The 14,736-nt window shown below is 40.8% G+C and overlaps 1 protein-coding gene across 1 annotated transcript; it reads left to right on the top strand.

Moving 5' to 3' along the window:
* Positions 1–9,536: 9,536 nt before the first annotated feature.
* Positions 9,537–10,973, top strand: LOC147882832 (P-loop containing nucleoside triphosphate hydrolases superfamily protein). The gene is made up of 4 exons (XM_087400787.1): positions 9,537–9,638; positions 9,718–9,760; positions 9,883–9,962; positions 10,260–10,973. The coding sequence occupies exons 1-4, from the start codon at positions 9,626–9,628 to the stop codon at positions 10,814–10,816; spliced, it is 693 nt and encodes a 230-aa protein (XP_087256913.1). The 5' UTR covers positions 9,537–9,625; the 3' UTR covers positions 10,817–10,973.
* The last annotated feature ends 3,763 nt before the right edge of the window (positions 10,974–14,736 follow it).

Below are 14,736 nucleotides of genomic sequence, written 5' to 3'. Positions count from 1 at the left end.
CATGCCCATTAGATGGTGAAGGATGTCAAAGTGTAGAATAAGGTCCTAGCTGTGATGAAAAATAAGAGGAGAGTCTCTCATGCAAAAGATTTAGCCTTTCAAGTGCAAAGTCGTAACCCCATGGCCAAAAGGGGGGTCTAAAAAGAATGGTAATTGAGCCCATTTCCTCTTACACTTAATGTGTGTGGCTTGACAGACCCATCCAAATGGGAGATTGTTTCTAAGTGGTTGAGAGACAATGCTCTCTCCCCTACTTTTGTTGTTTGCAGGAGACAAGGTTACTAAGCACACCCTTAAGACCATTCTTAAATCCATTGACAGGAGGAGAGAGTGGTTCTACACCAAGGATGATGAGGGCAAAGAAGGTATGGCCCTGGGAATTCTTTCACACTATAAGCAAGGTATTGAGAGAGAGTAAGCAAACAATGACAACATATGGTTAGCCTTCTAATGTTTAATTAAGGGAGTTCATTGTTGCTTCTGTTGATGCTCCTATTGGAGTTTAAGACAGAAAAAGGACTTGGGAATCTTTAGAAATTTGGATGGTAATGCATTTGTCCTTGGGGACTTTTATATGGTTGAAAATAGAAATGATAGGTGGATAGGCAAAGGGACAATTATCAAAGGTTGAAAATTGCAAACGTGGGATTCTCTCAAGACACCTTGCACTTGGTTGATCCTAGCATTCAAGGAATCTTTAATTGGTCAAATAGATAAATAGGTGACCTGAGAAGGGAAGCAAAATCTGGGAAAACCTATTCATCCTAGGATCTTATGGCAAAAACTATTAAGATCTCCATGCAGAGTTTGTCCTCTCTTTCTCTTTTTGACCATAAACCACTCCTTTTGGCTCATGATTTTGGTCTAGGAAGAAAATCCTCCTCTTGGATCAAGGCTGATCTCTTTTTCCACTAAAGATTGGATCTAGACTAAAACTATCTTAAATCTTGAGCTGGACTGGGCCCAATTGCTTTCTAGAAACCTTGAGCAGATCAAACCTACAAGAGCACACAAGTAGAAGAATTATCCCATCCTACTTGCTATTTGTTGCCATAGCCTTGTTCAACTAAAGGCCATCTATTTGTTACCCCATCCTACCTTGCTATCTTAAACCTTGAGCTGGGGCCCAATTGCTTTTTAGAGACATCGAGTAGGTCAGACCTACAAGAGCTCACGATGGAAGAATTCCCCATCCTACCTGCTATTTGTTGCCCTTAGCCTTGTTTAACTAAAGGCAGTTGATTGTAGAAATCACATTGGTCAACCTTTGAGTCATGAGTTTAGATTCCATTTAGGCTTCTGTAATTCACAAGAACACCCCTCTTAATGATGCTAAATGCACCATTTCTAGTCTTCTTTGTAAAAAAACTTACAATCCTAGGGGCAACTTTGGCTTAGAGATCACCTAAGGTGGAAGACGTAGCTTGAAATCAGAAGACAGCCTAGGCTCTCAAATCAAGTAGCTAACTTGATCAAGGTAAGATTAGCGCTTTGGGATGGAGATATTCAGTGGAAGGGGAGTACTTCACTAAATTTCACTAAGGAGATTAGTTGGGTGAACTCCCCTCAGTTGCTGCCTATACCCACAACTTCAGAGGAGCTAGGTGGAATCTAGGGGACAATCATGTTTATTGGAAGGCCATATTTGTTAGAATTTAGTGTAAAGAAATTTGTGAAAAAATGTCCACCCTCCTTTGGGTGATTTTACATAAAGGTGTGTGGACAAATGCCAGAGGCAAAAAAATTGACACAGGAGTTGGCAATGCAAAATGTTTCTGGCCACAAAGTGGACATTTTTCACCTCGTTGTAGGGTGCCCCAATGCTAGGAGGGTTTGGAAGATAACCCAAATGCAACCAGGGGAACCTATAGGCTGGAAATCTATCCTCTTAGGAGAACCTACTAAAGTGAAATATGTTGAGTGGACAACACATGCACTTTGGTACATTTCTTTCATCACAAAGGCTTTTTAATTCAATCAACTTACAATTACCATTGAAGGTTTTATTCTTGGATCGGCTAACAAGAACAACACAGGTTGGCTCAATCTGTAAGGCTCTTCAGCAAAGAACATCATCATCTCTTTGAATAACTTGATGAACACACATTTGCCTTCCAAAAAAAGGATGATAGAGAGTGTCAATTTAGAGATTGTCTAGATGGTTTTTGAATCTTAACGATGTTGATCCTTCTCCTCATTGTTTTTGGTTATGTGCACTTGTTATTGTGTTTGAATATCCAAATGCTAGAGATTCTTCACGTTTTGCTACTATATTTCTTGCTACACCAACAAACATAGCTCCTCTTGTTTGGTGGACAATTTTGAACTATTTAAGTTATCTCAATTAGCCAGGTTGTGTTGTGGTGAAAATAAGCAGTAAGATCAAAATGAAACCACAAGTTGAGAAAACTAGCACAGTCAAAAATGAGAATAAGACCGATGATGAGGGACAAAATCCTTTAGCCCTGCCCAGTCAAATATCTTTGATTAGGTAGATGATGCAAAAAATCAACAACTACACAATGCAAAAGGGTGGATCTGTGACTTAATAGTCTTGCCTGCTCATGACATCGAGATCATTAGGCAATCCTTCATTCGAGTGCCTAACATGCTGGCGTATAGTAGTGAGAGTGCTCTCAACGGAAGCAAAACAGAAGAGGGAGAGAGAGAAACAGAAAGCCACACAAGCTTTTAGCGGGTGCAGAACACCCTAATCTTCTTTTTCATTCATTTATATATGTGTTTGAGTATTGTACATAACCAAGGTAAAGGCACAGTGACCTTTAACCCCCACAACCTCCCACTTAAAGGACAATGTGCCTTTAAGGGAGAACAACCAGTGAGCATACTACCCAATGCCTATCAATACACGACAATACTCAAACCACTGACTAGGTAGACTCTTCGTCAACATATCTGCAGGGTTATCATTTGTATGAACCTTGACAAGCTTTATGCGCTTATCCTCAAGTACCTCCTTGATGAAATGGTACTTGACCTCAATATGTTTGGTCTTTGAATGAAAGATCGGATTCTCTCCTAGCTGAATAGCACCCATGGAATCACTATGCAATGTCGGTACACCTGTATGAATCCCCAAATCGCCCACTAGCCGATCAAGCCATATAGCCTCCTTGCAACCCTCTATGGCTGTAACATACTGAGCCTCTGTGGTAGAAAAAGCAATGCACTTTTGTGCGTACACCACCTGCAAAGATGAACACATAACCATAAATGGATCTATTATCCACATGCCCTGCATAGTCTGAATCTATGTACCCAAGTACATGCATGTCTCCTCTACCAAAGCAGATGCACATCTCCTTGGTGCCCTTCATGTACCTCATGATGCACTTAACTACCTCCCAATGCCTCTTTCCTGGATTAGCCATATACCGGCTAACAACTCCCACTGCAAATGCAATGTCTTGTCTAGTAGCTATCATAGCATACATAAGACTCCCAACCACTGATGCATAAGGAACCTTGGCCATCATGGCCCTCTCCTCATCTGATTTGGGACTATCTGTATGACTCAGTTTCACATATGGAGGCAATGGAGTACTCACTGCCTTCCCCCCCTCCATATTGAAACGTTGCAATACTTTTGTAACATACTTCTTCTGTGAAAGCCAAAGGAGTTTCCTACTCTGATCATGCGTGATGCGCATACCAAGAATATGACCTGCAAGTCCCAAATCCTTCATATCAAAGGCCTCATGCAACTTGGCCTTTAATGCATCTAGCTCATAAGTATTCTTGCTAGCCAATAGCATATCATCCACATATAGTGCCAGGAGTATCAGGCTATTATCCTTATCCCTTTTAGTGTAGAGGCAGTGAGATCAATTTCACTCCTTCTAAAACCATGGGATCGAATGAAAGCATCAAACTTCTGATACCATTCTCTAGGTGCTTGCTTAAGACCATAGAGACTCTTCTTCAGCTTGCAAACTAAATGCTCTTTGCCCTTTTCTTCCAAGCCTTCTGGCTGCACCATGTAAATTTCCTCATGCAGATCCCCATGCAAGAAAGTTGTCTTGACATCCATCTGCATAAGCTCCATATCCTTTGCTGCCACTAGGCCAAGCATGCATCTAAGTGTGGTCATCTTCACAACCGGAGAGAATATCTCATCAAAGTCCACACCCTTCTCTTGCTTGAACCCTTTAGTGACCAAATGGGCCTTGTACCTAGGCACATCATCACTTGTGACCTTCATCTTGTAGACCCATTTACATGGCAATGCTTTCTTTTCATGTGGCCAAGAAACCAAGTCCCAAGTCTTATTCTTCATAAGTGAACTCATCTGCGATTGCATAGCATACTCCCACTTGCGTTGATCCTCGCACATCATAGCCTCTCCGTAGCAAGAGAGTTCCCGCAATCAGTAAGCATCACATAGTCTACCCATGGAACAAACCTATCAAGCGGTCTAGACACTCTAGATGATCTTCTCAAGGGCATTTCAGCTTGCTGTCCCACCTACATATCAGCCACATTTGGCTCATCATTTCCACCAATAGATGATCCATCATCTAGCCTTGATTGTATACCTGTGGGAGTACTTGGTGGTACCATTTCTTGCACATTTGGTGCATGGACAGCTTGCTGTCTATCAACATATGCACGTGGATTCACGTCCTGGAAAGTGATTCTCCTCATTTCCACATCCCTCATGGGTGCCTTATGCATCTTCTTTTCATTGAAGGCTACATCATGGCTGCATATGATCTTCTTTGCTTCTGGATCCCAAAGACAATAGCCTATCTCTCCACTTTCACCATAACCCAGAAAGATGCATTTCTTAGACTTAGGATCTAGCTTCTTTCGAAGCTCTCTTGGCACATGTGCATATGGCTCACACCCAAATATACACAAATGAGAGTAAGAGGGCTTCTTGCCACTCCATACCCCTTCAGGAATACCACCATCCAAACTCTTACTAGGTGATCTATTGATCACGTGCACTGCAGTCTTCATTGCCTCAGACCAAAAACCACCAGAAAGACTTGCATTGGAAAGCATGCATTGCAACCTTCTTGAATGGTACAGTTCATCTTTTTTGCAACAGGATTTTGCTCTGGAGTACGAGGGGATGTGAGCTCCCTCTTAATCCCACATGTATCAGAGAAATGCTGAAAGTCATGAGAGAGATACTCTCCACCATTGTCAGCAGTCCGTAGGCATTTAAGCGTTCTACCTGACTGATTCTCAACCAAGGCCAACCATTTCTGAAATACACTCTTCCGAGCTATAGCATAAGCCCACACTTTCCTAGTTGTATCATCAATGAATGTCACATAGTATTCAGCCCCCCCTAATGATCATGTAGGCATGGGACCACATACGTCTGAATGCACCAAATCAAGCTTTTCAAAGTCTTTCTTTCCCCTTCTTTTATGGGCTGATTTGGTCTGCTTCCCATAGAGATAGTGCTCACAAAATTCAAAATCAGAGAAACTCAAATGCGGTACATAACCCAAATGGCATAAGAGTTTCATCCCATTTTGGCTCATATGGCGCAACCGGCAATGCCATAAAGAAGTGCTTCGCTGCTCGGTTATTGCAACAACATGATCAAAAACCCCTAATACATGTAAGGGATACAAAGTCCCACACTTGGCACCCCTGGCCAAAAGCATAAAGCCCTTCTGAAATTTCCAACTCCCAGAACCAAAGATGGTATGAAAACCAGCATCATCTAGCTGACCCGTTGAAATGAGACCCTTGGTCAGCTTAGGCACATGTCTCACATTTTTCAAAATAAATGCAGACCCATTTGCAAAAGAAAACTTTATGTCACCTACTCCCACTATGTCACATGCATAGTCATTTCCAAGATGCACACAACCTGTCTTTCCACTGTCATAAGTGGAGAACCATTCCCTATGGGGAGTAACATGGAATGAAGCACCAGAATCCAAAATCCAATCCTAGGAAAATACATCATCTGAAGTGGTAACCAACTCTGCAGATAAACTAGACATGAAGAGAATGTCATTGTCACTATCATGTGTGACTGCATTGATCTCCTCGATCTTCACTTTTCCTTTGTCCTCCCTTGGACTCTCTTCCTTCTGATTTGCACCCCAATTTGCATTCTTTTTCTTATCCTTTTGCTCTCTTTTAAACTTGTAGCAATCCTTTTTCATGTGGCCCTTCTTGCCACAATAGTGACACTCAATGTTCTGTGCCTTGGACTTGCTATGAGACTTCCCTCTTTCTTGAAACTTCACCCTGGACTGTGCTCTGTCCCTTTGTACATTTAAGGCTGCATCTTGCTTGTTGCCTTCCATTGACTTTCATCTAATCTCCTCGGCCAACAAGCTACCAACCACATCATCAAAGTTCGATACTCCACCAGGTGCAGAGTTACGGATAGCAGTACGGAAAGTATCCCATGAGGATGGTAATGAGCATAAGAGAAATATTGCCCTCATTTCCGCATCGAAATTCAGCTTTTGAGCTTGAAGTTGACTGAAAATGATATTAAATTCATTCAAGTGCAAAGCTATGGATACTCCCTCCTTCATGTGCAGCTCAAACAATCTCTTCATGAGATAAATTTTGTTTGAGGCAGTCTCTTTCTCATATGTAGCACACAGCTTTTTTCATAAAGCTTCCGTAGTCTTTGTAGTGACTACTGTGAAATAAACTGTCTCCCCAAGATGGAGTCTAATGGTAGACTTTGTCAATGCATCCAACTCATTCCATTCATTTGTGGACATAGCTGTAGGCTTAGCCGCAATCCCTTGCAAGGGTTTTATTTGCTTCTTTTGAATAAGCACATCCCTTATCTGTTCTTTCCACAAAGGAAAGTTTGTCCCATCAAACTTTTTAATGCTAAAAAACTCCTTTTTAGACATGGAAGAGGATGCCATGATGCAAATAAAGCAAAATCCCAAATGCTAGTGCTTGCAAGAGAGAATCACACCAAATACCAGGTGCACCCAAATGTGTATGCCACAATAGAGTGAAATATCACCAAAACTCAAAGCTCAAAGCATCAAAAGATACAGCTAACTCATGTGCATGTACTATGCATCCATATGAGCAAATATGGCCCAAAAGAAAATGCCAATAAGTGCCAAATGGCTCAAGCATAAGCACCATCCATGGGCATATACATCAACAATATCTCATCCTAGAGAGCATAACACTATCAGTGCATCAACTGCAATGTGTCAAAGCTGTTCCTCAGCATAAAATAGCATCCATGTGCAAAGCGTCCATAAAAAATAGCATCCCACAAGGCAATCTGGGCCTATCAACGCATCCAATAAGGATCACAATGCATCCAAATGGCCTATAAATCATCCACTGCAACCCAATGCACACCACGGATGAGCGCGCATGGCTCAAACTGCAACTAGAGTGATCTGCATAAGTTATGCTCAAGAAATCATGGTCCCACGACAATGACCACTACTAAAGATAGAACCTGAGATGCCTCAAAACATGGGCGCCATTGCATAATCGGACTCAGCAAGACAATCTGCAAATATCTCTCTTCTGATGAAACTCCCAAAATCCCAACCGATGAGTGAGAAATGGGAGTCAACACTTATCCATTGCCATGTGGCATAAATCTAAGGTTTCAAAACCTTAAAATGAAAAAAAATGCATAACAGAGAGACGAAATCAGATACACACAGATCTATAACTCTGAAAATACTCCACTAAATTGCATAAGAACTGACAGGTAGGGGTTTTTAAGCGTCCGGAACGCAATGGGACAGACGGTTTTGGAAACCGTGGTCCCAATCACTAGGTCTACCACACAGATTGAAAAAACGTTTTTGGAAACTGAACTGTTTGTAAACTCCACCGGAGTGCGAATGATGAGCAACATAGAAGTTTTAGGACCTTTTGAGTCCACTGGAACTGATAGATCTGCAAATGGTTGCTCCAAACTTGAGTTCCAACACCTGGTGAGGAAAAAAAGGGGCAAAATTTCTCAAATGCGCGAGGCCTGGGCAGAAAAACGTTGAAACTGACACAGTGAGTCAGAAATCCAACGAAATGATCCCAAATTCAAGAATGAAGGTGTTTCCAAGCTCCTGAAGTGAAATGGACACCAAAAGCAGGCAATGCTTGCCTCTACAAGTCAATACGGAGTCTCTGTCGTCGAACGGAACAGGAAAAGCTTAAAAAATGACTTTTTCTTTGAAAACACTTAACAGGCTCTCAAAACCACTTCGCAAAACCAAAGTGACTTTTCCAAAGGTTCCTTCAAGGTCTCTGCACACTCGGATGCAAGCAAAATCACCCACAAAGCTTCCCACAGAGCTTCTCCTTCCTCCCACAGAGCTGGTGAGCTTCTAGGCATTCATACACGCTCAGCTAGATCAAACACCCAGGCTCTGATACCAGTTGAGAGTGCTCTCAACAGAAGCAGAACAGAAGAGGGAGAGAGGGAAACAGAGAGCCACACAAGTTTTTGGTGGGTGCAGAACACCCTAATCTTCTTTTTCATTCATTTATATATGTGTTTGAGTATTGTACGTAACCGGGGTAAAGGCACAGTGACCTTTAACCCCCACATAGTAGTGTATTTCACCCTTCCTTGTGTGTAAGTTCTTTGTCTAAGTCATAGGTGCACATTTCCATGTCTTGATGAGGATGCATGCTGAAGTCGGAATCGTCTACACTTAAAACCAGGATTATCGGTGCGAAATTGTAGATAAATAAAGATATGCATAGTGATAATTGCATTTAAAGTTGAAAACGCTGCCAATGAAAGACTCGTATTAGAAATCGACGAGCATCGTGATCGACCCTGGTGGCTAAGATGATTCATATAAATGCTTAAAAGGATTTTGAAAGATAAACCAATAAAGTCCTTTAAAAATTCCTATTCAAAGTATTGATGTTGTAATGAAATGATACAACTGAATAGAGGACTAGAATTTCACATCATTCTTCAGATCATGGAAATTTGAATAGTGCAAGTAGCTGATATCGCATCTTCTCTATAAATTTGTTTATGTTTCTTGAGAAGAAAGGTAAGTTTCTTCGGTAAGTTTCTTGATACCTCATCTTTTCCAGAAATTTTTTTATGCTACTTGAGAGGAAAGGTAAGTTCTTGAACTACACAAATCCTCAAGAAGAGTCTTTCATGACGCGTAAGCTCTCGAGACCGTTCTGCTTGGGTTGTAGTACTCTGCGAAACTTTTACAATCGCTGATGAAAGAAGAGTCCGAGCGACGAAGCAAAGGTTGACATAGAAAGAAAAGCAAGAGGCACGAGGTGTCGAGCAGCGTGATCAGGCTACAATTTCCTTTTTAAGAAGTCCCCTTTTCCATGAGCAAAATGCAATCATAGCAAGTCGGGTATAGACGGGCAAGTTCATAGTTGCGATAGAGTGCCCCTAGGGGGGAAGTGCTAAAGAGGATGGGGGTACATATAAGTGTCCTAAAAAGCATGGGGGGTACATATAAGTCTTCTAGGACATGTTTCTCTAGTGCTAAGCTCTAAAGTGCTAAAGAGCATGGGGGTACATATATAAGTGTCCTAAAGAGCATGGGCGTCTCCTAGCACATTTTTGTCTAGTGCTAAAGCTTGCTTTTGTATCGTTCTTGCTTTGGTCACAGGATCATCTCTCTCGACGAGGCTCTCAATCATGTCAAGATCAGGTGCTTTTGCTTGTTTCTGCTCAATTTCTCTCCATCTTTTCTACAGTTTTCACTCTTAGACCTTGCTTCTTGCCTCCAGGATTGGCCATCATCATCATGGGAGTTTCCGGAAGCGGCAAGTCGTAAGATCCCTGCTTTCACTCGCTTCTTCATCATCCCGTTTCACAATCCTAGAAACTTGCATCTCGCTCCGCGCTGCAAAATATTTCGATGCTTGTTTGACCGATCCGCTCACTGCGCACAGGACAGTTGGAAACCTGCTTGCAAATCGATTAGGCTGTCCGTTTCTTGACGCTGATGACTTCCATTCCGTAGAAAATAAAGGTTGGTTCAAGGCATCCTGATGCAAAGGCCTCATTCAAAAGTATCAAATTTAGAACGCTCTGTAGAATAAATGTTAGTGAATCCAGCAAGTCGAAAAGAGTCCAAATTGCTAATCGAGCTGGAAGGGGAAGGAGTGCAAGGACAACGGAGAGAATAGAAATCAGGTTATAACTCAGAGCCATGGAAATTTCGGATTTTGTGTTTCTTTGCATAAAACGAAAACACCGTCCTTGTAAGTCGATCGCGCATAGCTTGTCAGGGAGGAAGTTGTCCCATCTTTATGGTTGGTTTTGACAGAGAAGATGCGGAGGGGGATTCCCTTGACGGACGCCGACCGAATTCCATGGCTGGAGAGCATTCGTGATGCGTTGATCGATTACATCGTGCGGAGGGACGTGGTGGTTCTTGCTTGCTCAGCTTTGAAGCCCTCTTATAGGGACATTCTTCGGACTGCTGATTACGAATTTGCGTTGGAAATGCAACATGGAAATCCTACCGTGACATTTGAAAAGGAAAACGGGTACTTTGAAGGGGAGCGAGGTGCATTATCCTATTCTCACAATGTAAGGTTTTTCCTTCTGAAAGGATCCGTCGAATTGTTCTCATCGAGGTTGGAAAGGAGGCTTAGAGAGGGTGCACATTTCATGCCTCCTGCCTTATTGAAATCGCAGATGGATTCATTGAATATCAATGAGAATGAAGGGGTAACGCTTTTAGATGCAAGCTTGGTTCCAGAGACTGTTATAGACCATATCATAACCTGTTTGCCTACTTTAGGAGCTACATCAAGCCATCACCTACTGAAGCCAGAAGCCTGCTGTGCATCAACAGCTCACGTAGGCACTGTCGTTTAACACCTGTTTGTCTTACTTACAAAGCCTGAGAAAGAAGATCGAACATCTAATAGACAGCTTATGAATTTCTCCTTCTGCTGCAATGGTTTACTCTGTTCGTTTTGCCTCATGACTTTTTAAGAGTGGATCTCTTTTGCTCAGGAGCAACGTAATTGTGCCCCCTTTTACATCATTGCCTCTGTTCTTTTAAAACTTCTGTCTCTCCACGGTCGCATGCTTGTGCTTCCAAACGTTACCATGATGTTTTTAGCTTTTGGTGTCTTTCATATCACTCTCAATGAAACAAAATCATTAGCGAATTTGATTTCCAAGGCCAATAAGTTTTTTAATGTTTCGCCTCAAAGTTATAATTGTATTCTATGCACCATGATGATGATCCTTGGCAATGTAATTGTATCTCACGATGAGAATCATTGGGAATGTAATATTATATGAACCCTTTCTCCAAGTACTCTATTCATGTACTTGGGCACATTTTTCCAAAAATTTCACTTGATAATAATTTCCACCACCATTAATTATAGTATTTTTGTCTCATTCATACATAAGCAATTCTGTTCTCACCTCTTTGTCATTCCCAAAGCATTACATGAAAAGTCTCCTCCTTGTAGAGAATTCTTTGTTCTCCACATTCTCCGTTGTTTATAGTTGCTCCTTCTGTCCATATCATATTAAGATGGATAAAAACACACTAGTATTTGAAGTGGGGCAAGCTATCATGAGCTCACTCGGGTGGGTTACTGAGTGACACAGAGTTCGCAAGGAGGATAAGTGTAGACGTGAACCATTGACACAATATCCAAAAGAAGAGTTCTCTTATTAGAAGGGCAAGAAGAGGGAAGCACTTGCAAATGTAAAAGATTGCTGAGAAGAAATAAGCATCTTGACTACAAATTGAGGAAGAAGAATCAGGAGAGGGAAGCGCTAGGAGATTTCTCTTATCAAAAGCACTACGAGAGGGAAGAGCTAGCAAAAATAAAAGATTGCCAATAATAAACAAGCACCTTGATAGCAATAAGAGGAGTGCCATCAATTTTAGTTATGAGCATCCAGTTTGGGCCATTCCCTCAAGCTAAAGCTGAAGACATTGTACAAAGAGAAAGCAATTTGCAGCGTAGAATCTTTGAGTCTTTAATAATCATGGTTTTATTGATGACAAAGAAATAAAGGAAGCACAGAAAAAACTGGCCTCTGACATAGAGTTTTAAAATTTCCTTGCTTTTGGAAACCCTTAAGAGGGTATAATCGAGTGTTTTGGGAAAAGACTCGGTATTACTTCTTGTAATGATTGCAAGATGTTTATTGACACCATTATAGAGCCCTTTCATATTTTATAATTGTTGCTCTTTGCAAGGTATTTATCAACACAGTTATATAATGAGTCTTAGATATATTAGAATTATTGTAGTAAATTAATCCCTTGTAGTTCATCAACTCCTCTAATAAATTTGCAAGCATTTGCTTAGAAAATCTCTCAATATTATCTTAATTGTTAAAAGGTAAGCCACTATTTCTTAAGAGCCCCTAGTTTTATCCCCTCCGTGGCATTCGACCCCTACTTTTATCCCCCTTCGTTTGAATTCACCCTTCCTTTTGGAGACAATCATGACTTCAATATCGGTGAAAATTAGTCTCCAAAGATCCCCTACTGGTATTCCCCTTCATGGATTTCTTGACCCCCACTTTATCCCACTTGCCCTTCCTAAGCCAAACAAGCGAAGAGGAATACTTCCAACACAACAAAAGGAGTCAACTTGGTTAGGCTTATGATTAGATAATACAATTGACATGCCATCTTATTCCACCCAATGACTCAATGAGTGATCAAACTACATTTGTGTGAGAAATGAAAATTTCCATTCCCACCTCACCTCATGTAGTTCACAAGACTTACCCTTGACCTTGGCCCCCTAGTGGACAACTTGAACACAAATCACTTTTCATCTGGTAGGCCTTTCCTAGGAAATCTACATCCATGGAAGGAGTACATGGATCTATCCTTTAGTAGTAGTAGGATGTCTTACCCTTCTTCCACTGCCCTCTTGGTCTTCTTCTCTTGGGCAAAAATGTATCTAACCTTGTAACAATTTAATGAATGTAAATAGTAAATGGGTTGGGAAGCATGTGTGTAAAAGTAGATGGGTAGAGAGCAAACTACCTTTGATTCTCCACAAGTGGTATGATATCTTCCAAAAACTGTTGTAGCTATACATCCCCAACTATTTTAGTTCCTTTAATTTTAAGGAATTCACTTCAAGGCATCTAGAGTTCATTGACATTTCCTTAGCCACACTCATATGAGACTTGCAAGGGACTACATTGTTTTCCACCATCAAAACCAAGTTTTTGTTTTTCTTTATCATCTCCTTTGAGGTACCAAGTTGGACCTAATGAAGGTTCTATGAACCATTATGCATGTCAATGTTTAATCATATTGCATCACATAATAAACCACGAATGGACAATCATCAATGCAAGATGCAAATTTTTTTGCAAGAGTGGCACACAATCTTATTGCCTCCCTCCACAGGCATCAGCTTAATCTAATAGTTGTTCTTGTGATAGACATATTCTTGGTCAAAGAGTCCATATGTGACTATTGAACTTTCATTCCATACCATTCATAGGTGGGTGGAAATTCAAGGATAAGGTTTCCAATGTCTTGTCTTGGTATTTGTTTTACTTGATCCCTATCATTAATGTGAGAAATTTGAGTTTTCAATAGCTTGAAGTTATTTAGTTCCTTAATCCATGGCAATATGCTTTGAATGAATTAATAGTTACCATCCATGGTGTCTCTACTATCCTCGATACCAATGTCATTGGATTGTGCCTCCTTGCAAGTGCAATCACTATTTTGTTGATATTGTGTGTGATGTCAACATGATTAATGAACCTCTTTGAGGTTGCTTAAGTACTTGTTTGGGAAACCTTTGACCTGCACTTTTGACTATCTTTGTTATCAAAACTTCCATACAAAGATAGATTTGCATGAATAGCCCCTTGGCTATATCATCGTTGATTTCAATAATTATTGCATTTGTTTCCACCGACAAACTTGTGACACACACACAATGAAGGCAATAACTGCGCAGTGGTGTCCATTTTGTCAGCTGCCATGTTTGGTGAGAAATGAAATACCTCTTCAATAAGGAAGAGTCAAGCATGTCGTGCTCATTGCCATCCATGTCCTAATGAGAAGAAACTTTCATTTTAATTCTCCCTTTAAAACTTTCAATAATAGCATTTACGCTTAAGAATTACAGGTTTGGAGGAAGAAGGCTTTAAAGAGGAAAAATGAGCTCTTAATGACTCCTCCATTCTCAATGGCATTGAACGAGAAAGTTTTTATCCATCTACCACCCATCCTATGTTTCTTTCATTCCCATGCTAGAAAAAATGGAATATAATGATAAAAAATAGAGAAGCTAATTGCTAGAGTTAGCAGGTATAGGTGATTAGCAGTAGGAAACATCAAATGGGTGTAATAAAAGGAGGTTGAGAGTAGAAACCGTCCAATGATAGTAGGAATTAAAAGCTAGTAGTAAGAAAAATACACATAAAGGAAGCTTGAACCACATGAAACACATGTCCAAAGTGGAGTGGGATGCTTGAGTTGAAAAAACATTGGGTTGAAGAAAACAAGAGAAGTGATATGGTAGACTTGGATGATTGGGTCACAAGCATGGATGATTGGGTAACAAGCATGTATTGGGCTAAAAATAGTGGATGTAATTTAGTCAAATTGATTACATGTACCAAATCCAGGCGTATATCTTGTACCCACATTTGCATTTAAAGAAAAACTAAGATGTGTAATTTGTGGTTGCACCCGCATTCATTAAATTGATGGTCGAAGGCATCTACAGCTCCTCTATGTTAGGCATTGGATACGACTTAATTTTCTTTCCCCCCTTGGT

Source organism: Dipteris shenzhenensis, chromosome 29 (genome assembly GCF_047967505.1).
Source record: "Dipteris shenzhenensis isolate YYH24624 ecotype China chromosome 29, Dip_SZ_1.0, whole genome shotgun sequence".
Taxonomy (NCBI): Eukaryota; Viridiplantae; Streptophyta; class Polypodiopsida; order Gleicheniales; family Dipteridaceae; genus Dipteris; species Dipteris shenzhenensis.
Note: the sequence above shows the minus strand (reverse complement) of the source record. Positions and strands in the feature narration are given on the sequence as shown.

Coding starts and splice junctions, on each gene's coding strand:
- LOC147882832 (XM_087400787.1), top strand. Junction 9,761..9,882: donor GTTTCCGGAAGCGGCAAGTC/GTAAGATCCCTG, acceptor CACTGCGCACAG/GACAGTTGGAAACCTGCTTG. Junction 9,963..10,259: donor CCATTCCGTAGAAAATAAAG/GTTGGTTCAAGG, acceptor TGGTTTTGACAG/AGAAGATGCGGAGGGGGATT.